Here is a 22,236-nt window from a genome sequence, read left to right as displayed (position 1 = left end):
GCCTTCTTAACCACCTTATCTACATGTCCTGCTACTTTCAGAGATCTGTGGACATGCACTCCAAGGTCTCTCACTTCCTCTACACCTCTCAGTATCCTCCCATTTATTGTGTATTCCCTTGCCTTGTTTGCTCTCCCCAATTGCATTACCTCACACTTCTCTGGATTGAACTCCATTTGCCACTTTTCTGCCCATTTGGCCAGTCCATTGATATCTTCCTGCAGTCTACAGCTTTCCTCCTCACTATCAATCACACAGCTTTCCTCCTCACTATCAACCACAAGGCCTATCTTTGTGTCATCCGCAAATTTCTTAATCATGCCCACTACGTTTAAGTCCAAATGGTTAACGTATACCACAAAAAGCAACGGACCTGGTCCCGAGCCCTGCGGCACCCCACTGGAAACAGCCTTCCAGTCGCAAAAACATCCGTCCACCTTTACCCTTTGCTTCCTGCCACTGAGCCAATTTTGGATCCAATTTGCCACATTCCCTTGGATCTTATGGGCCTTCACTTTTTTGACCAATCTGCCATGTGGGACTTTGTCAAAAGTACCATGTGGATTCTTAGCTGAACGTAAGGTCCTAACCTTTGGTCTGTGCTAAGTTATCCGCTTTCAGTAGAAGACGAGTAATCAAAGAAAACTGTTTAGTTATATTTTATTACACTTACACAAAGGGAATTCATCTTAAAAAAATTTACATCAATAATCTCTTAAAAATTACCTGTATCTTGATCTAATCATTTCAATAATTTTGTTCATACCACATCTGGGTCAAAAAACAAACCAAAATGGGCTCTCAGGATCTTGTGGTGTAGAGGGAAAGAGAGAGAGGAGGGGTAAAAAGAGAGAGAGAGAGAGAGAGAGAGAGAGAGAGAGAGAGAGAGAGAAAGAAAGAAAGAAAGAAAGAAAGAAAGAAAGAAAGAAAGAAAGAGAAAGAAAGAATTTGTATTTATATAGTGCATTTCACAACCATGGGGCATCCCAAAGCATTTTATAGCCAATTAAATATTTTAAAATATAGTAAGTGTTGTAATTAAAGGGAAACACGGCAGCCAATCTGCGCACGGCAAGGGCTCACAAACAGCAATGGGATAAATGACCTGATAATCTGTTTTAGAGGTTTTTGTTGAATGATAAATATTGGCCAGAACACTAAAAGACCTTCCCTGCACTTCAAATAATGCCACAGGATTGTTTATTTTCACCTGAGAGGGCAGAAAGACACAGATTAATGATTTATCTGAAAATGGCAGCACTCCCTCCGTACTTCAATTAAGTGTTAGCCTAGATTGTTAATGTTATGGAAACAGTAGGAGTGACACAGAATGCAACCTCATGTAAAGACATTTTAAAAACTAATGTGCATCAAAATAACCCATATTTTTTAAAAATCAAAATGAATGATAATGATCCCTAATGCGTAACTCTTGGTAGGTCTGAACTGGTAAATTCAATCAGCGTATAAAAGGCTGAAACAGCTTTACAGAAAAGGGAATTGGATTGGTTCTCAGACACAGTCAGACGCCCTTGCTGAAGGCTGGAGAAAAGTTTAATGTTTAGAGAAGAATGAACTACAGTGGAGGTCACGAGGGTAGGGAAAGATGTAATATTATGTGGGATTTGATTTGTATTTTCAAAAATATATGAGTTTGAGGTAGTGTCTGTGCTAATTACAAATTAATAGCCAAGTATGCAAGCTGGTGCTTTGGATTATTGGGCACTTATGGCTTTTCAAAAGTTTTCCTTTGTTTGAAAATTGTTTCTAATCAGCAGAGAAGTAGTTCACATTCACAGAAGTTTGTAGAAACAGCCGAGAGAAGACAGAACTTGCTGTTACTAGTAATTTTGGGACAAGAAGAACACAAAGCGAGAAACCATCTGGAAATTTGTGTGGGAGTTAATTAGGAATCCCCCAGTTTGTTCAACTGAGCTCTGGCTTTAATAATATTTTGGAGAATAAAGTCTTTGAGTCATTATTTGTTGAGAGGTGCAGTAAACTAACTTGAAAAGAAAGCCAAATATATGCATGTGCATATTTGTTCTTTCCTGCTAGGGTGCAGTTCTACAGATACCAGCAGGCTTCTTGTACCTTGCACAAGTTGCCATGTGTTAGCCTAGATGATGAGTGTCATTGGGCTGCATAAACATTAAAATTCAATTGTTTTCACACATCCTAGTAATGTTGAGACCAAATGTAGCAATAATACTGACTGAGCATACAGCAGGGATGGAACCTGGGACCTTCCTGATTTGTATGGTTTAATCACCATAACGCACAGTACATTTATCCATCAGACAGAATTAGGTTCTCTGAAGGATCCTAAAGTTTTTCCTGCATTCTTAGTTGTCCAGGTAACAATTCAAAAGTTATGAATGCAGAAAAAACACAGAACATAAAACAAATAGGAATTTAGCTGCAATTTTTAACTATGAGTCAGAGGGTCATTAAAGACTGTATAGAGCCAGTGAAGGATCCTCAGGGCAGATTCAGGTGGACTCGCAGGATAGGGCAGAGGTCATAAATGGTCATTACCACGAGACAATGCTAAGTTATTAATAATACATCATACAAAGTTTAAATTGTCAAAGTGAATGCAGACACAATCATGGCTAGAATATGGTCTCTCAAAAAGGATCAGGCTGCTGGTCCTGACAGCATTTACCCAACAGTGCTGAAAGGAATGGGAGCTGTGCTCATCTATTTAACAACTAGTTAGGGTCTGGAATTGTCCCCTAGGACTGAAGGGAGGCCCATGTGGTGCCAATATTCAAAAAAAGCAATAGGTCAGAACTAGGGAACTACAACCCCATTAGCTTGACTTCGGTTAAAAGCAACTTGCTACAAGGTATCACTGAGATACATTGTATGACCACCTTGACAGGGTAGGGGTTATAACACACTCAACATGGCTTCGAAAAATAAAGTCATACCTCACCAACTTGGTTGAATTTTTTGAAGAAGTTATTAGATTGATGTTGGTAGCCCAGTTGACAACGTATACCAGGGTTTTCAAACAGCTTTTGACAAGGTGCTGCACAACAGGCTACTTAATAAGATAGAAACCTGTGTGATCAGTGGGCAGATTTTGGGTTGGATCGGGGGTGGTGGAGATTGGAGTGGGATGGGGGGGGGGGGTGAGGGGGACATTGGAGTACGGTGGAAAGGTATGTTTATTTTGTTTTTTAAAACTTTGTGCAATGGTTTTTTATTGAATTTATTTCCTTTATTTTTGCCTGATCTGGCCCTTCATGCCTGATTTCAGAAACAGAAATAAAGTACCTTTAAGAAATAAAGTACATAAAGTACATTAAGTACCTCAATGAGGTATATTTGGTTCTTTAACTATCATCCCACCGGCTTTAATTGCCAGCGGGACTTCTGGATTCATGAAGTATGCGCGCACACAGGCACGTCTGTGGGGAACCCAGAAGTTGGCGGGTCGGAGCCGGCTTCCGAACCCACTTAGGATTTTCGCAGCCCCCCCAGCTCCCAACGTACCCGCAATTTTATTTTAAAATTGAGCCCATTGTGTCTGTGCTTGCTTTTTGAAAGAGCTATCCAATTAGTTCCACTCCCCCATTCCTTCCCCATAGTCCTGCAAACTTCTCCTTTTCAAGTATATATCCAATTGCCTTTTGAAAGCTACTATTGAATCTGCTGCCACCACCTTCTCAGGTAGTGCATTCCAGATCATAACAACTGGTTGCGTTAAAAAAAAAAATTCTCATAGCAAAAACAATCAGAGAACTAGGATGTGTTGCCAGGACAATCAAATACAAAACGATGAACACTATACTGTCCTTGCATTAGACATGGGTCAGGCCTCATCTAGAATACTGGCCCCGATATTTACGGGGAGGAAGCAGGGGAGAGTGTTTGTGAGGGGGGAATCCAGAATGCCCAGGAAGGTGGAGGACCTGCCAAGTTTAACAACATTATCATTTTTCAAATTCCATTTCCTGCCTGCGTTGGCAGGATTGGGGGGGGGGGGGGCGGAGGTTGGCAAAGATCGCAGGATATGGGGGGTGGGGTCAGACCGGCAATCAGGAGGGAGGGAACGAACGCAGAACTTGCGATCACAGTTTTGGGGGGGGGGGGGGGGGCGGAGGGGGGGCGTGGGGGAGCAGCCGATGCAGCTGAAGGTTTGCTTGAGGGGCATGGGAGCAATCCTGCTCCTTCTGGCTCACAAGCACTTACCTGATTGATCCGGCTGTTCCCACCTCCATTTAGCTATCCCGGGAAACCCAGCTGGCCAGCATTAAATTTAAATCAGATTCTCAATTGCACTGTGGGAGCCTGATTCACACATTAATAATGAGGCGTCCTATCTCTCAAGAGCAGGACATAGACACGGCATGCAACTCACTGCCATAAAAATGGTGACAGGCGCGTATGCAGCGGATTGGGGTCACGTTACACGATTTTGAATCTTTAACCACCACCCCACTCCCTCCCCGACCCTGTTAGAGAGCTGGGATTTTTTTGCTCTAGAAATGCATAGGCTTCGGGGAGATTTGACTGAGGTCATTAAAATACTGAAGGAATAAGATTCGGTCCGTGTGGATAAGCTATTTGAGTTAGATAGGTCAGGGAGGACCAGGGTCTATGCGCATAAATTACTTAAGCATAGAACTAGATTAGATGTCAGGAGGTTCTTTTCACAGAGACTTCAACCTATTGAACAAGTTGCTAGGTTTTGGAGTGAGTACAGATTTGCTACAAACATTCAAAAGGGAGCTGGATGGGTTCCTAACTGTGGCTGACATCACAGCATATAAAAGATAGGTGGGGTAGATGGGAGTCATGGTATGCATAAGTTGCACTAGGACAGGCTTGATTCTGTCTGTTTTATTTCTGCCTGTCTGTTTTTCCTGTCTGTTGTTTTCACATGTTAGTATCTATCCTTTTCAAATATTGATCCAATTCCATTTTAAATAATGTTACAGTCTCCATCTTAACAGATAATTGTGGTAAAGCATTTTCTGTTCTAATAACCCACTGCTGTGTAAATACATGTCTTTTAATGGCCCCTGCATTCCTCTAGTGATAATCACGTATCTATTCCCCTACATTACAACAGTTACTACACTTCAAGAGTATTTAATTGGCTGTGAACCACTTTGGAACAATGAGGTCATAAAAAGGTACTATTTAAATTTAAGTTCTTTCTTTATTTTATGACCCCTTGTTACCAATTTGGTAATCGGTGGAAACAATCTTTGACTATTTACTCTTCCAAAACCTTACATAATTTTGAAAACATCTATTAGATCTCCTTTTTAACCTCCACAGTTCCAGTGGAAAGAACACAAATTTTCAGAACCTTTCTTCATAACTATAACCCCCCTTTCCTGGCATCATTCTAGGGAATCATTACTATACTCTTTTCGTGGCTCTAATAACCATTTCATAATGGGGTGCCCAGAACTGCAATCAATACTCCAAGTATGGTCTAACCAATGTATTATACAAATTCAGCATCACTTCCTTGCTTTTACATTCAATGCCCTACATACAAAATGCAGAAATAAAATCAGAACTGACAAAGGGTCATCGACCTGAAACGTTAACTGTTTCTTTCTCCACTGATGCTGCCTGACTTGCTCAGTATTTCCAGCATTTTCTGTTTTTATTTCAGATTTCCAGCATCTGCAGTATTTTGCTTTTGATATAAAATCTAGATTTGCCTTTTTATGGCCTTTTCTATCTGCACTCCCACTTTTAAAGATTTATGTATCTGCACCTGTAGGCCCTTGTTATTGCCAGTCATGTGGTACTAATCCTAAATTTAGGGCTCTTTATTACTAATTCATCGAGTAGTATAAATAAACTCTCATCAAAACTATATGCGCTCATTTTTGGTGTCTTCCTAGTGAATCTGCATTGCACCTTTTCCATGGCACTTTCTATATCCTTTCTATAATGGGGGGCCCAAAACTCCACACACTATTCCACCTGTGCTTTAACCTATGCCTTGTACAGATTCGTCAATCACTTTCTTTTATTTGCATTCAATATCCCTATATAAACTCAGAATCCCATCAGCCCTTTTTATGGCTTTTTCCACCTTTAAAATTCTCACTATCTGCACCTCTGTTCCTCTACTCCATTGAGACTTTTAATATTTGGGGTATGTTTCCAGTCTCTGTTCTTTACCGAAAATATACTTCTTCACATTTATCTTTGTTAAACTGAATTTGCCACATATTCTTAAATGGTCTATGTCTTCCTCCTGAATTCTTCCTCAGTTTGTCATGCCCCTCATTTGGTATCAGCAAATTTTGATATTGTTCCCGCTATGCCCATGTCTAAATTATTTATGTATATCCAGAGAGGTCCCAACACAGATCCCCAGCTACATCTTGTCAAACTGAGAAACATCCATTTACTCATACATTCTACTTTCTATCCTTCAGCAATCCCTCTTGATCATGCCACCACCTTACCTTGAATACCATGGGCCTTAATCTTTGCAACAAGTCTCTTATGTGACACTTTATCAAATACTTTTTGAAGGTCCAAATGTATCACATTTACTGCATTCCCTTTGTTTACCTGCTCAACAATTTCTTTGAAGAATTTAATTAGTCAAGGTACTGAAGATGAATGCAAAAATGTAAAGAAAAAAGCACAAAAGGGTGTTAAAATCAGTCATAATTCTTTTTAACAATGTGAATTTTAAAATGGAACCTGGATAGACAAAAGTCCAATTTTTAGTTTAACACCATTAATATCAGAAAGAGATGAACACCAGATCTATGAAATAACACTTGATTTTCCCCACCTTGCTGCAGCTTGTAAGCCTGAAGCTCGGAGCACCTGTATTGAAAGGGACACAGCACGAGATGCTATCACACCTTCCCTGGCATCCTCAGTTGTTTGTACTGAACATCTGTATTTTACACTAACTTCCAATAAGCCTGTAATACATATGAAACAATTACATTAATTTGAAGTTAAGCTACATTAATTTGATGATGTAGCATGGAAGGTACAATGTTCACTGTAATCAAGCTTTGTAGTTTATGATAAGGATATCGGAAATGGGTGTTTCATGATTATTTGATGTCTCAGTGTAACCTTTAGAAAGTACTAATTATTTAAAAATCACATTGGACAATTTGCTTCATCACATATGGAACATTAACTACTTTTCTCAGTACTAAACAACAAGGCAACTCAGCAGCATCACGTCTTAGGCTTATAATTAGAGCCTTTCGAGTTGCTAACTTTTTGAAGCCTGTGTTAGCTTTTATTAAAGCTGGTCAGATTTAATTAGTTTTCTAGGTTGGCATGTGTGGACATTTTGGTTCAGCTTTCCTATCTGAATGATGTGGCTCACTAAATTTTGCCATAAAGACTAGTTATTGGATATGGTTCAGTTCACCTACTTATATAATCCTATCTGATGAAAATAAAAAGATGGAAAGGCTTTACTTACCAGTGGAATGTGGAAGATGCCCATCAACATTTTCTGTCCTAGGTATCAGGGGAACGCTAAAGGTCTGAACTCCAACTTCCTTGTGATGTTGCATAGTCACCATAGCACACAACTTGGACAAAGGAAGGACACCCCTGGCGACAACCTGGTCTCTAACATTAGGGTAATAATACCTGAGAGAAGAAAGTGAGCTTGTTACACAGCTTCATAATAAATTATACCCTCACTACAATATGGATTGTGGGAAGTATGAATTCATGTAATAGCGAGAAGCTGAGAGACACCATTCAAAGTTAAACATTCTTTAATATTCTGCTGAATTCATTGAACGCATCTATGAAACCTATCTTCCATTTACCTGCATTTCATTACTTTATATTGTTCACTACAATCTTTTGTCAACAGCTGTATTACAATATTATGTTTTATTGTTGAAGCAGAGAATCTGCAAATGAATTGAGGATTGCACTTCCAAATTAATTTTGTCAACTAGATTCACTACATTTATAGTGTGCCAATGGAAGTATGGTTTATACACATATGCATGGAAAATGTAGTCATTTTGTTAGGAAATATATCAAACAGAATTTATACAAACTGATATTGCTTTTCCCGACGATCCGTTAGGCTTTACTGATTGAGTGAGTGCAGAATTTTTTTTGATCATAATGGAAATGAAATTTCAGAAGCTATGTTCAGTATAATTCATTGAAATAACTCTCCTGAATTAATCACTTGAGATGATTTACATATTATCTGAGCATTGTAATCAGGTTGAGCACTAGAGCTGCAATGTAAATTCCAATTAATTTTTTTCCCCATAGGCTTTGTTTATTCTTGTATATCATCTTTCCATAATCTTCTCAGTGGCACAGTAGCATTCCATGGATTTACTTTTCTCCAGAAAATATTACAAATTAAAAGTTTGACACTTAAAAAGTTTTTTTTTAAAACCTTCAGCATGAGCAATTTGGACAGGTTATATTGAATAGAAATTGTGTAAATTTTAAAAGTTGTGTAGGGCATCCAGAATTCACGGCTTCATCTAAAATTCATCAACCCTTACCAGACTGATGGTGGGGGGGGGGGGGGGGCGGGGGTGGTGCTGACGAGTTTACTCATCCAGTCGTATTCTTGCAACTTCCAACCCCAAATCCTCTCCTTCACAAAGATTGCCAACTTCCACCTCAGTAACATCACCCAACTCTGCCCCTACCTCAGCTTATCTGCTGCTGAAACCTCATCCATGCCTTTGTCACCTCCAGACTCAATTATTCCAATACTCTCCTGGCCGGCCTCCCATCCGTCACCCTCTGTAAATTTCAGCTCATCCAAAGTCTGCTGCCCATATCCTATCCCGCACCAAGTCCCGCTCGCCCATTACCCTCGTCCTCACTGACCTTCATTGGCTGCCGGTCCCCCAAAGCCTCAAAATCATCCTCGTGTTTAAATCACTCCATGGCTTAGCCTCTCCTTATCTCTGTGCCCTTCTCCAACCCTACAACACTCCCACCAAACTCTCCATTCCTCCGACTCTTAGGGTTTCCCATGTGCCAGGAAGCCAGATTGATAGGCTAGCTGCCTGTCAGAAGTGAAAGGAGCCGCGAATCGGAGAGAAGGGAGGAAGGGATGGACAGATTGTGGGCCGTGGAAGAAATCGGACGGGAGGGGGCAAGTGGACAACATCGAATGGGTCATGGAGAAGATCGGAGGTCCAGCACCAGGGGTGGGGATCCGAACAGCTAAGGTTAAATTTGTTTGCCATTTCTAATACACAGAAAATTAAGTGCCTCAACTTTTTACTGAAACCAACCCATCCATTCTTGAGAGTTAAAATTACCCCTTAGAGCCTCTTATCCAAGACCTGCTAAAACTGGCAGCCATGCCTTCATCCACTTAGGCCATTAGCTCTTGAATTCCCCCTCCATCCTCCTCCACCCCTTTAAGACCTTCCTTAAAGCCCACTTCTTTGACCAAGCTTTTGGTGACCTGCTAATATCTTCTTTTTTGGCTTAGCATCCAATTTTTCTGAATATGCCTTCATGAAGTGCTTTGAGATTTTTTTTCTACGTTAAAGGCATTGTATAAATGCAAGTTGTTGTTGTTTGACAATCCTTTTCAGGTTAAAGATTAATTCAGATGAAACTATGACACATGTAGGTCAATTTTTACACAATGGTCTTTGGTGGTTGAAAGAATAGCCATAAGAGCTGGTTTTCAGCCAAAGCATAATTTTCTGGAAATTGTTCCCATTTCTAAATGGATTCAGAGATTCATAAGAAATAATCATATAAGAAAACTTCTTAAAAAATGAAAAAATGGTTGGAATAGATTATGCTAAATGGTCCAGAAAAAAAAAGTATGACATAAGTTAATATTATAAAATAGAATACAGAGAAGGTGGAGATGAGGAACATGGGACAAGCAGAAGTAAAATGTTTCAACATTTGAATTAAGTATTTATTTATGTATTACAGGATTTACATTTTTTTTTAATTCGTTCATGGGACGTGGGCGTCGCTGGCGAGGCCAGCATTTATTGCCCATCCCTAATTGCCCTCGAGAAGGTGGTGGTGAGCCGCCTTCTTGAACCACTGCAGTCCATGCGGTGAAGGTTCTCCCACAGTGCTGTTAGGAAGGGAGTTAAAGGATTTTGAACCAGCGACGACGAAGGAACGGTGATATATTTCCAAGTCGGGATGGTGTGAGACTTGGAGGGGAACGTGCAGGTGGTGTTGTTCCCATGTGCCTGCTGCTCTTGTCCTTCTAGGTGGTAGAGGTTGCGGGTTTGGGAGGTGCTGTCGAAGAAGCCTTGGCGGGTTGCTGCAGCGCAATCTGTGGATGACACTGCAGCCACAATGCGTTGGTGGTGAAGGGAGTGAATGTTTAGGGTGGTGGATGGGGTGCCAATCAAGTGGGCTACTTTGTCCTGGATGGTGACCAGCTTCTTGAGTGTTGTTGGAGCTGCACTCATCCAGGCAAGTGGAGAGTATTCCATCACACTCCTGACTGGTGCCTTGTAGATGGTGGAAAGGCTTTGGGGAGTCAGGAGGTGAGTCACTCGCCGCAGAATACCCAGCCTCTGACCTGCTCTTGTAGCCACAGTATTTATATGGCTGGTCCAGTTAAGTTTCTGGTCAATGGTGACCCCCAGGATGTTGATGGTGGGGGATTCAGCGATAGTAATGCCGTTGAATGTCAAGGGGAGGTGGTTAGACTCTCTCTTGTTGGAGATGGTCATTGCCTGGCACATGTCTGGCACGAATGTTACTTGCCACTTATCAGCCCAAGCCTGGATGTTGTCCAGGTCTTGCTGCATGTGGGCACGGACTGCTTCATTATCTGAGGGGTTGCGAATGGACTTGACACTGTGCAATCATCAGCGAACATCCCCATTTCTGACCTTATGATGAACGGAAGGTCATTGATGAAGCAGCTGAAGATGGTTGGGCCTCAGACACTGCCCTGAGGAACTCCTGCAGCAATGTCCTGGGGTTGAGATGATTGGCCTCCAACAGCCACTACCATCTTCCTTTGTGCTAGGTATGACTCCAATCACTGGAGAGTTTTCCCCCTGATTCCCATTGACTTCAATTTTACTAGGGCTCCTTGGTGCCACACTCGGTCAAATGCTGCCTTGATGTCAAGGGCAGTCACTCTCACCTCACCTCTGGAATTCAGCTCTTTTGTCCATGTTTGGACCAAGGCTGTAATGAGTTCTGGAGCCGAGTGGTCTTGGCAATTATTATAATAATAAAGCTACTGCAGACATATAGCTAATTTCATCACTGCATTATTAATGCTTCTTCTAATGAAACGAAGCATCAGCTTGGCCATTAGAGCCTTCCATGACCTTTGACTTGCTAGACAGACTAAGGGTTAAAGAAGGAACATCCACGGAGAACACGTTCATAAGGAGTGGCCTAAAAGGGAAGGACTCAAGGTTCTCATTGCCAGTTAGAAAATTGATCTTTTTGATAAAACAAATCAAAGACTGCTGAATCAATTATTTCACTCTATAAAATGGCAGAATTCTTTGAACAAAAGTACTCCCTAGACTTTCCTGTATCCTTAAGCAAATGAATGTACAGGCTGCCCTGATGGCTCACCTGTTTAAAGCATCAAGTAGCTGAGCCAGAGAGACCGGCAATTTTTGAGGTATGAAACCCCATTCATTGGCCAGGACAGCACTGGGTCTATAATTGGCCTCAATATCCTCGGTTAAGGAGGTTAAAAATCAGCCAGGGTTCCAACTTCTGATCACTCTCCAGTGATCCTTGCTGGAAAGTGCATGTGTGTGGATGTTGAATGAGGACAGAGTATGATAGCTAGCATGTGGACCAGCCTATCAACATTCATTCTCGGCTCATATATGAATAACGGGCATTTAGGGGGGATACAAACGGATAACCAGCACTTGTGGAATGTATTTCAAGAAAGGAGTCAATGCTTTCAGCAAAGAATAGAAAATATTGGCAGAAAAAAAGAATCACTCAAATAACCATCAGACCAAATAAGGCCTGTTGTTAAAACCAATCAGCTTCACAATAAATGTCCCCTCAATGAATATGCAATGGCTGTTACATCTTTAATAGGCAGGCTACCACTTTAAAGAAATTATTACAGTCTCGAAAGTTTTACCAGTGATAACTTCCAATAGCTTTACAAAAACATAGACTGGAGAATTTATTTCTTCACATGTTCTACATAAAACAGTTCTAAATTTGATGCAGTTGATGACACTTCTCACACTGAACATATGACTGCCTAAGTCTCCATCTAATTTTCTGCTGGTTAAGATTTATTTGTTTCTATGGCTACAGTACTTACCTACACCAAACCTCAAACTGAATGCCACTACCGCCTGTAAACCTTTGCTTTGAGCAAGCATTCAGCAGTATTCTCTGCACTGGAACGTCCGGTGGGACCAGAAGGGAGTGACTTTGACAGTCACTAAAAACAGGATCCGGTATACACAAAGTGGTTGCTGTGCGAAAAGGCTTTAAGATGATACCTACAACAAAACAAAGTGTACAAAAGTGATTTAACTCAACTATGCAGGAACCAATCATCACAGCATTAAAAAAACAAGACCCAATTTAAAAGACTGGATTGATCTAAATAGAAACGGACTTTCCAGAACATCTGGCATGAATCTTAAACCTGTTAATACTGAAATAATTTGCATATGACATTTTAAATTTATATGTAAAGGACACATCATAAATATAGTAGAAACATATTTTATTTATTAATTTCTCAGGATGTGGATATTGCTGGCAAGGAAAGTATTTATTGCCCATCCCTAGTTGCCCTGAGAAGGTGGTGGTGGTGGGCCTTCTTCGTGAACCGCTGCAATGTTAGTAGTTTGATACAATTGAGTGGGAATTAGGGGTTATGGGGAGCGGGCAGGAAATTGGACATGAAGCTGAGTTCGGATCGGTCAATGCCCTGTGGGTGGCGGAGAGGGCCCAGGGGCTATGTGGCCGGGTCCTGCTCCGACTTCTTGTGTTCTTTAGATTTGTGGTTGGGATCAGATCAGCCATGATCTTATTGAATGGCGGAGCAGGCTCGAGGGGCCGATTGGCCTACTCCTGCTCCAATTTCTTATGTTCTTATGTTCTTATGAGTGCTTGCTGGGCCACTTCAGAAGGCAGTTACCGAGAACTTTGGCCAATCTAGATCATCCTCCATAGAAACCTGCGATCCCCACCATACAACATTGAATCACTCCAGAGTTTTTGCCTCCACTACCCTACTTAGAAGACCACTCCAACACATAACAACTTGCATTTAAATAGCACCTTCAATGTAGAAAAACGTCTCAAGGCGCTTCACAGAGTCATATTCAGACAAAAATGTACGCCGAACCAAAGAAGAAAATATTAGGAGGGGTGACCAAAGCTTGGTCAAAGAAATGGGTTTCAGGGAGCCTTAAAGCAGGAGAGGGACTGGAGGAGCAAAGGGGTTTAGGAAGGGAATTTTAATATGTGGGCCCTACACGACTGAGGACATGGCTGCCAATGGTAGGACAATGGCAGGGGAGGAAGCAAAAAGGCCAGAGTCAGAGGAATGGTGAATTCAGCTGGAGATTTGTACTACTGGCCAAGACTAAAGAGTAGAGAGGGGCAAGGCAATGAAGAGATTTAAATAAGAGGATGAGAATTTTAAATTTGAGGAGTTGGGGGACCGGGAGCCAATATAGGTCAGCAAAGATAGGAGTGATATGTGAGAGGGATTTAATGCGGGAAAGGACATGGGCAGCACAGTTTTGGATGTGTTGAAGCTTCCGGAGCGTGAAGAATGGGAGACCAATCAGGAGAGCATTGGTATAGTTGAGTCTGGAGGTGACAAATGCATAGATGAGGGTTTCAGCGACAGATGGGCTGAGGCAATGTCACGGAGATTTGAAGTGGGCGGCCTTTGCAACGGAGAGTAAATAGGATTGAATACGGCATCAAAACTGAGACAATGGCCAAGGAGGGGATAGAATCAGTGTTGATGGTACGGAGATTGTGACTGAGGCCAGAAACGATAGCTTCAGATTTCACAACGTTTAACTCAAGTAAATTGCAACTCATCCAAGGCTGAATATCGAACAATCAGTCTGACAACACAGATGCAGTGGAGATGTCGAGAGGTGTTGGAGAGACAGAGCTGGGTGTCGTCAGCATACAGGTCGAACCTAACCCCTTGTCTGCAAATAATGTTGCCTAGGGGCAGCATGTAGATAAGGAAGAGGAGGCCAAGGACAGATCTTTGGGGGACTCCAGAGGGAACGGTGTGGGAGCGGGAGAAAGGAAGCCATTGCTGGAGATACTCTGGCTACGATTGGATAGGCAGGAATAAAACCAAGCGAGGGCAATCCCGTTGAGCTAGAGAATGGGGGAAAGGCTTTGGAGGAGGAAAGTGGTTGACTGTGTCATTTAGTATATGTTAACTATTATTAGTTCATCCTCAGTTTTATTCCTATTTGCATCCATAAGTGATCTCAATTCTTTTTGATAATACTTTTTCTGTTATACTGGAAGAATTTTTTAAAAATTAAACTGTGGCTATGCTCATTTCTGGTTCTCATTTTGTCTCTTTTCTTTACATTTTTTTTGGAGGTTCCTGTATTCTTCCCATGAACAGAATTTGTTCTTTGAATTTACAATTTATTTATAAGAGCTACAAAATGGTTATTGTATTGTGCTACTTGATGATTGGAAAACCAAATCCTTGGAATATAAAATTACTTACCACTTACAAGCGGTAGTGCCTCAGTTATGGTATTCACATCCTGAGTTGGGAAATAATATTGTATATAGCAGTCTGCCTCTCCCCAAACGGTGGACTGCAAGGGAGTCAATCCTTTAAGTTTTACCACATTCATCTCAAATATGTGCTCCATCAGTGGTTCTGTCTCCCCTCTGTCCAACTGGGAAAATATGTATCAGTATGTCAGAATGGTACGGTTATATTTTTGAACCTTAAAAAAAACTTTGTATATATTTAGAAAAATAAATAATAGAGTTTATACCACGTTTGACAGCACAGTATGGCAGTGAGTGGTTTGTGGATGATGCAGACAAGGTATTTCCACGGGAGAAATTATTTCAGCAACTGCAATGGAAACTAATATCTTGGTGCAATGCGACTGGTTGGCATGACTGTCAGTGTGGATTTCAGGCCATTTTCCCATTGATGCGAAGTAGTTTCAACTGTGCACTGACACTGAAGTGGTGGCAAAGCACTGGAGACAGGTGCCAATCTAACGCCACAATGCATTAAAGCCAAGTGGTGCAACAACTTCTCCAGGATGCTGTCTCATAATGCTTGGGTTTGGCACTGTGTGCAGTATAACTCCTATCTGGCATAAAGCTGGATTTAAAAAGTGGTCAGGAGTTTTTGTTGATCTCCCAGGTACTTAATGTACTTATTGCTGAGTGTATTTTGATGTTATGAGAAAGTGGACAACCCTGCCTGCTCTCCCACGATTAGTGCTTGTTAATTTATGAGTCACAGATGAGTCACCAGTGAATCAGAGTTCCATGCATGCACATAAGCTCACACAGCAGAGCTTTCTCCTGGCAGGCAGAGTGTAACTCACAGTCAGGTGAAACTCACAATATAACATTCAAGCTGTTTGATACACTTTGCAGTCTATAGCTACTGGTCTAAGACTGGCAATGCAATATAATTCCAGCTTAAGCTGCATGAAAGGAGAGGTGTTTCAGATATAGGCACAAATTAACAAGCATCAATTGTTTGTCTGGTTCTTGATGCAAATGAAGTTTGTGTCAGGAGTGCAAGTTTGCCCACCTCATCTGGACATCAGTACTACAACACACATTTTGCATTACAATAATCTCAAACCTTTGATGGAACTGATGGCACTTGATCCAGGAAATGAGGTATCCGCTGGAAACCAGCGACAGAAGTTCCCTCATCATTTTTCAGTCTCTGCAGTGCTACTATTTGGTCTGCTTCTCCCATTGCTAGTAGAACCCGAAGGCTGCCCCTTTGACTGCCTGTGAAAACATCCATCATTGGCATGTAGCTGTCCACAGCAACCACAGGATATTGAGCTTGCAGCAGTAAATGAGAAATCTTGGGGTCCCTTTTGATTTACAAACAAAAAAATACCATTAACGTTTCAAATGGAAAGTTCCCTTGGCTTCAGTTAATTACTTTTTCGTAAGCAAATCTGCAATTAGTCTTCATATACCACACTTCATTTAATTAAAAAAATCTTGAAAGCTTTTAAACATCAAAGCTTTAGTTACCAGATATTCAATGGGTACAATTTGAACACAAGGACCTATTCATGAAAATAATCACCTGTTTTAATTAAATCCCAAGCTTACAAAGTTACTGTAATTATATCAAATACACCAAATTTTCTCATTACATTTTTTAAATGATTTTTCTCCAGCTAGGCTGACTTCCTCCTGCCCCCTACAGCTATTTCCATGTTTTCATGTAACATCTAGCAGCTACTTGACATTTCTTTTACTCAGATTGGGAACTCACTGTATGATTAACGAAGAGCAAGAACCCACATCCTACCAGTCCATGGTAAATTCTATGCGCTTGCCTTACACTCTCAAGAGGCTAAACAGTTGCTTCCCAAATTCTGCTCCAGCCTTTTTGGTATGCATTCTAGGCATATGTTGAAAAGTTTTTTTATTTTTGCATACAACAGTTTGCCAGGCTTTGTGACTTTTGAATAATTCAGTAAAATTGCTATACTCTAATGGGGCTGGGAAAAGAAAATTGGGAGAGGAGAAAAATACAAGACACTTTCCTCCCAATTGAGAAGTTGGAACAGAAAAGTCAAAATTGCTTTCGCATAACCACATTGACATAAATTTTGCACATTTACATAGTGGAAATAAGGTGCACAAATACATAATGTGAAAACCCCATTGTGTGATTAAAGCTTTAAAACCCTGAATGTTTTGAAAATAGAGCGCCACGTTCATTGTGGTTCTGCCTAAATTATGAATTTGGATACAATATACTTTTTTCACAGGAGTACCTTGAACAAATTTGGACTAGTTCCTACACAAGTAAAAGTGTCTGCTTTCGCCCTTGATTATTTAAACCACTTAGTTCATGACTAAAGTTCTACAGCAAAAATAATCACTTAACCAAAAGTTTTGTCTGAAAACCTGTGAAGCAATCACTCATAAAAGGAATACAAGTGAGGTGTTTAACCCTAGAGGACTCAGTTCATCAATACTAGTGTTGTATGATCTGCCCCAGTTGTGCTTTCTATCCTTCAGTCAATTTCTTTTACATTCCCAAATTTTACCCTGAATCTCCCCTCAGAGGTTAACTAGTAGCCTTTGTCAAATATGTTTTGGAAGTCTAGGTACACCACATTGTAAGGGTTTCCACAATCCACTTGGGATGTCACTTCATCAAAAAAGTTAAGGAGGCTGGTCAGGCTGGATTGTCCCCTTCCAAACCCATGTTGGCTGCTATTTATTAGATCATCATCACACAGGTAATCCTTAAATTCACTCCTGATAATTAAATCTGTTATTTTATCGGTATTGAAGCATTAGAAAATACTGTGCATAAAGAAGTTATACAATTTTGGATGGTTTATCAATTGCAGTTTACAAAATTCTGTGTCCAAAGTAACAGTTCATCAGTTTACAGGAGCTTATACCCATTCCTGTTTCAGCGTAGTCTCATCCAAAGTAGATTCTGCGGACCACTAATGGTCGAAAGTCTGATGGAACCTGCTTCATTCCAGCTTACAAATAACGGCTCAAATGGGACAAATTATCAGCGTGAAAAGGCAGGAAATATTTTAGCACCTGATATTGGGCCTCAGGACTTATTATCATCGAGACGGCAACAGTAACAGGCAGCTCGTAGGTGATGAAGGGGAGTGACCGGGTCAGGAGGTAGCAGTAGCTGGATTGGAGGTAACGGTAGTGATGGGGGGTGGGGGGAGGAGGAGGCGGCGGCAAGAGCAGTGGCCGGCAGCGGCCCGCGTTCTTCGAGTACAGGAGTACTCCTGTTTCTTCCGGCTGCACATTCAGTAAGTATATTTCAAAAAACTTACCTTGTTGGTTGCAGCTTAGCAGGCGGTACCTTTAAGGACCACCTATTAGGCCCCATGTAGACCTGCTTTTCAAGAATGCAGCCGGCACTGGTGCCGAATTCCTCAGAGCAAACCATTCTTGTGGAGGGATCCTCAAAAAGGCAATAGGCCCCATATTTGCATATTCAAAGGGTCTAACGCCAGTTTCAGGCGTGGACACTGCACGCAGATCTTTTGGCTTCTACCAATACGGTAGGCGGTGCACTTCCAGCTCGTAACGAGTGCGCTCTTCCTGCCTGTCATATTGGAGGCTTAGACGTTTAGTGCCTGAAAAATGGGCGCTGCGTGGCAGAATTTCTAGGCCAATGCATCTAAATAACAATGTATGGTGCATTTAAGCAAACACACCATTTCATCTGGTGAATGCCATTTACCTAAAAGATATGTAAAATTGATGAAGAGGAAGCTTCACAAGGCCAAGTAGCTTCTCCTGCCCTATGTTGGTCACTTTATTCCAGATCTCTATAATCATCATGTTATTCTTCATCTTCTCTAGTAATCTGGGAGTCAATGTGATTGGAGCTACCTGGTAAAAAGAATGAAAAACCTTAGCATATCTAATACTTGAAATAATTTTAAAAGTAAAATATAATTGCCTCAATAATGAAGTACAGTTATACTATGGGCTGGATTGATCAATCAATTATCATGGGATAACTTTTATTTCTTATACTCTTCACTCTTAAATGGCAATAAGTTGTTGCAGAAGATGCAATTACATTTCTGTGAATTTTCATGACTGTACTAAGTAGTAGCTAAATTGACTCAATGCTAGTTTAAAATAAATATACTACACTAAGCAATAGAATAGTTTTTTTAGGTTAGTATTGAAATCTTTTTACAGTAGTTGTACTCCCCAACCTTTTTTCTCTTCCCCCATCCACAGCACACAGTCCCCTTTTATCTACTGACCATGTATTTTTTATAGCAATTACAGAATCTTTTCTTAACGCTTGATTCAACATTTCATCACATATAGTTCATTATTACTTGTTGAAGCTCTGAAAAAAACAAATCTTACCAGTGAAAAGTTAAAAATTGGGCGGGTTGTGCTCCAGCTAACCGGGGACCTAGTTGCTTCGTCTGTGCTGAAAACCTTACATTTTAAGTAGACATTGTACTGTGGTTGGATGCTGTCATCTCCCATGACAAAGTCCTTTCCATCAGGTACCATCAGCAGAACATGCAATAAGAAACCCTCTTCTTCCTCTACTGAAGAATTGAACTGTCCTATTAAACTTTGCACTGCAGGTACGGAGGAGGGATGGGGATGGTCTGTGTTGTAAATTCTGGGTACATCCTTCGTGTGACTTTGTTTCAACTGAGCTTCGATATTTCTTTTACTTGATGATTTAGGGGCGTGAAGACCAACAGGGTGGGGATCTACTGAACGCACTTCAAGACCCGTGTGTTCTGGTGGTAACTTTGGTCCTGGGCTGGATACAGCATAAGCAGCCTTCGGAGAAGCAGCTAATCTGGCATTAGCACTGGCAAAATCTTTGTTGTCAGCTGCAAGCTCCACAGATACCTACAGAACAAAGAGTTATGACTTTTAATACAAGTGGAAAGGAAATTAGATCATGATAAATTCAATGTAAATCAATAAACCTTTGAGGCTCCTGTGTTAATTTTTTCCCTACTTTGTTCTGCCATTTTCTCCCCCCACTGAAATTGACTCTTTGCTGGGCCACAATTCTACAAGTACCAGTCATCCTCCAGAACCTTCTTTGCCAAAATGGCCATCCTTTACATGTGAGCCTAGATGTGAGTATTGGTAGGCTATTTTACCTGAGAGGGCATCACAGCCAACTCTGATCCTATCCTCACCTAATATTCAAACAGGAATCGCTGAATAGTGATCAGGGCCAGGAACCCTGGCTAATTTATCCCTCCCTAACCCAGGGGCATGAAGGCAGATTTTAGCATTCCCCCTGCTACCAATTAGAGATCAGCTAATTCAGTGCAGACCAGAAATCTAGCCTGGAACCTTCCTGGTCTGTTCAGCTCAGGTACTCACGGCATTAGCCAGCTGAGTCATTGAGTAAGTTCACAAACTGGTTTTCTTCCTGGCAAAAATTATTTCTATCATCTAATTTAATATTAGCTGTTTTATAGTTAACTGCAGTTCAAAATGACAAAAGCACAAAATAATTGATTTTGTCGTTAAAGTTGCTAAAATTAAAAAAACAAGAACTGCCTAGCATTATTGAAAATCACAAACTATATCCTTTTTTTCTCTTGGCCCTTTTGAATGCATTTTTTTCTCTCCATGTCAGATAACTTTCACCAACCAAGAAAGCATACAGGTGACCTACGCCCCTTCCTTCAATTTTCCCTATCAACCACTGCACAATTTCCCGTATCTTTATTTCTAATGTTTACCTTTAAAGGACCAATCTGTTGCTGCTTTCCTTTATTGTCATACATGATTTCCACAGGCAATTCACTGGTTATACTTAACAAATCTGACTGAATGATGGCTCGAAGTGCAAGGCAAGCTGTGCCAATCAAAATGGGCTATTCATTGAAAAGAAGAAAATATTTAGGTTCACAATAGAATAATTATAAAATAATTTTTACAGCAATAACTGCACAATATGTTATTTATGCATTTTAAAAATCCATCTTTTTATAATAGTGTGCACATCAGAAGGAATTTGTTCAGTTTTCAGGGAGAGGAAATCAGAAAGAATCTGGTTCCTGGTCTATTCACGTATACCTCCTTGTGGCCAGCTTCGAGAAGCATGGCAGAGACCAGAGTGCAATTCAGACCCATTCTCTTGACATTAGAATGTGCATGGCCAAAGGTATTGAGCAAAAAATAACAAAAGAATGTCACACATACATAGAAACATAGAAAATAGGAGCAAGAGTAGGCCATTGGGCCCTTCGGGCCCAATGGCTGATCATCTAACTCAGTACCCTGTTCCCGCTTTTTCCCCCATATCCCTTGATCCCTTTAGCATTAAGAAATATATCTATCTCCTTCTTGAATACATCTAATACAAAACTACCTTCTGTGGTAGAGAATTCCACAGGTTCACCACTCTCTGAGTGAAGAAATTTCTCCTCATCTCGGTTCTAAATGGCATACCCCGTATCCTGAGACTGTGACCCCTGGTTCTGGACTCCCCAGCCATCGGGAACATCCTCCCTGCATCTAGTCTGTCTAGTCCTGTTAGAATTTTATATGTTTCGATGAGATCACCTCTCATTAGAGTCATAGAGTCATACAGCACGGATAGAGGCCCTTCGGCCCATCGTGTCCGCGCCGGCCATCAAGCCCTGTCTAATCTAATCCCATATTCCAGCATTTGGTCCGTAGCTTTGTATGCTATGGCATTTCAAGTGCTCATCCAAATGCTTCTTGAATGTTGTGAGGGTTCCTGCCTCCACAACCTTTTCAGGCAGTGAGTTCCAGACTCCAACCACCCTCTGGGTGAAAAAGTTCTTTCTCAAATCCCCTCTAAACCTCCCGCCTTTTACCTTGAATCTATGCCCCCTTGTTATAGAACCCTCAACGAAGGGAAAAAGCTCCTTAGTATCCATCCTATCTGTGCTCCTCATAATTTTGTACACCTCAATCATGTCCCCCCTCAGCCTCCTCTGCTCCAAGGAAAACAAACCCAATCTTCCCAGTCTCTCTTCATAGCTGAAGCGCTCCAGCCCTGGTAACATCCTGGTGAATCTCCTCTGCACCCTCTCCAAAGCGATCACATCCTTCCTGTAGTGTGGCGACCAGAACTGCACACAGTACTCCAGCTGTGGCCTAACCAGTGTTTTATACAGCTCCATCATAACCTCCTTGCTCTTATATTCTATGCCTCGGCTAATAAAGGCAAGTATCCCATATGCCTTCTTTACCACCTTATCTACCTGTTCCGCCGCCTTCAGGGATCTGTGAACTTGCACACCAAGATCCCTCTGACCCTCTGTCTTGCCTAGGGTCCTCCCATTCATTGTGTATTCCCTTGCCTTGTTAGTCCCTCCAAAGTGCATCACCTCGCACTTTTCCGGGTTAAATTCCATTTGCCACTGTTCCGCCCATCTGACCAACCCATCTATATCGTCCTGCAGACTGAGGCTATCCTCCTCGCTATTTACCACCCTACCAATTTTTGTATCATCAGCGAACTTACTGATCATACCTTTTACATTCATATCCAAGTCATTAATGTAGACCACA

The 22,236-nt window shown here is 41.2% G+C and overlaps 1 protein-coding gene across 1 annotated transcript in view; it reads right to left on the bottom strand.

The window, feature by feature from the left end:
* Positions 1-22,236, bottom strand: part of c2cd3 (C2 domain containing 3 centriole elongation regulator) — a 139,510-nt gene that overhangs the window by 75,952 nt on the left and 41,322 nt on the right. The window contains exons 13-20 of the mRNA XM_067985841.1: positions 20,433-20,567; positions 19,072-19,578; positions 18,425-18,576; positions 15,806-16,049; positions 14,690-14,867; positions 12,278-12,461; positions 7,448-7,620; positions 6,791-6,926 (exon numbers count right to left, since the gene is read on the bottom strand). Coding sequence (XP_067841942.1) covers positions 6,791-6,926; positions 7,448-7,620; positions 12,278-12,461; positions 14,690-14,867; positions 15,806-16,049; positions 18,425-18,576; positions 19,072-19,578; positions 20,433-20,567 — 1,709 coding nt within the window. The remainder of the gene's footprint in view (positions 1-6,790; positions 6,927-7,447; positions 7,621-12,277; positions 12,462-14,689; positions 14,868-15,805; positions 16,050-18,424; positions 18,577-19,071; positions 19,579-20,432; positions 20,568-22,236) is intronic.

Source organism: Heptranchias perlo, chromosome 6, assembly GCF_035084215.1.
Source record: "Heptranchias perlo isolate sHepPer1 chromosome 6, sHepPer1.hap1, whole genome shotgun sequence".
Taxonomy (NCBI): Eukaryota; Metazoa; Chordata; class Chondrichthyes; order Hexanchiformes; family Hexanchidae; genus Heptranchias; species Heptranchias perlo.
The sequence above is the reverse complement of the archived record's forward strand: the minus strand, read 5'-3'. Positions and strand labels throughout refer to the sequence as shown.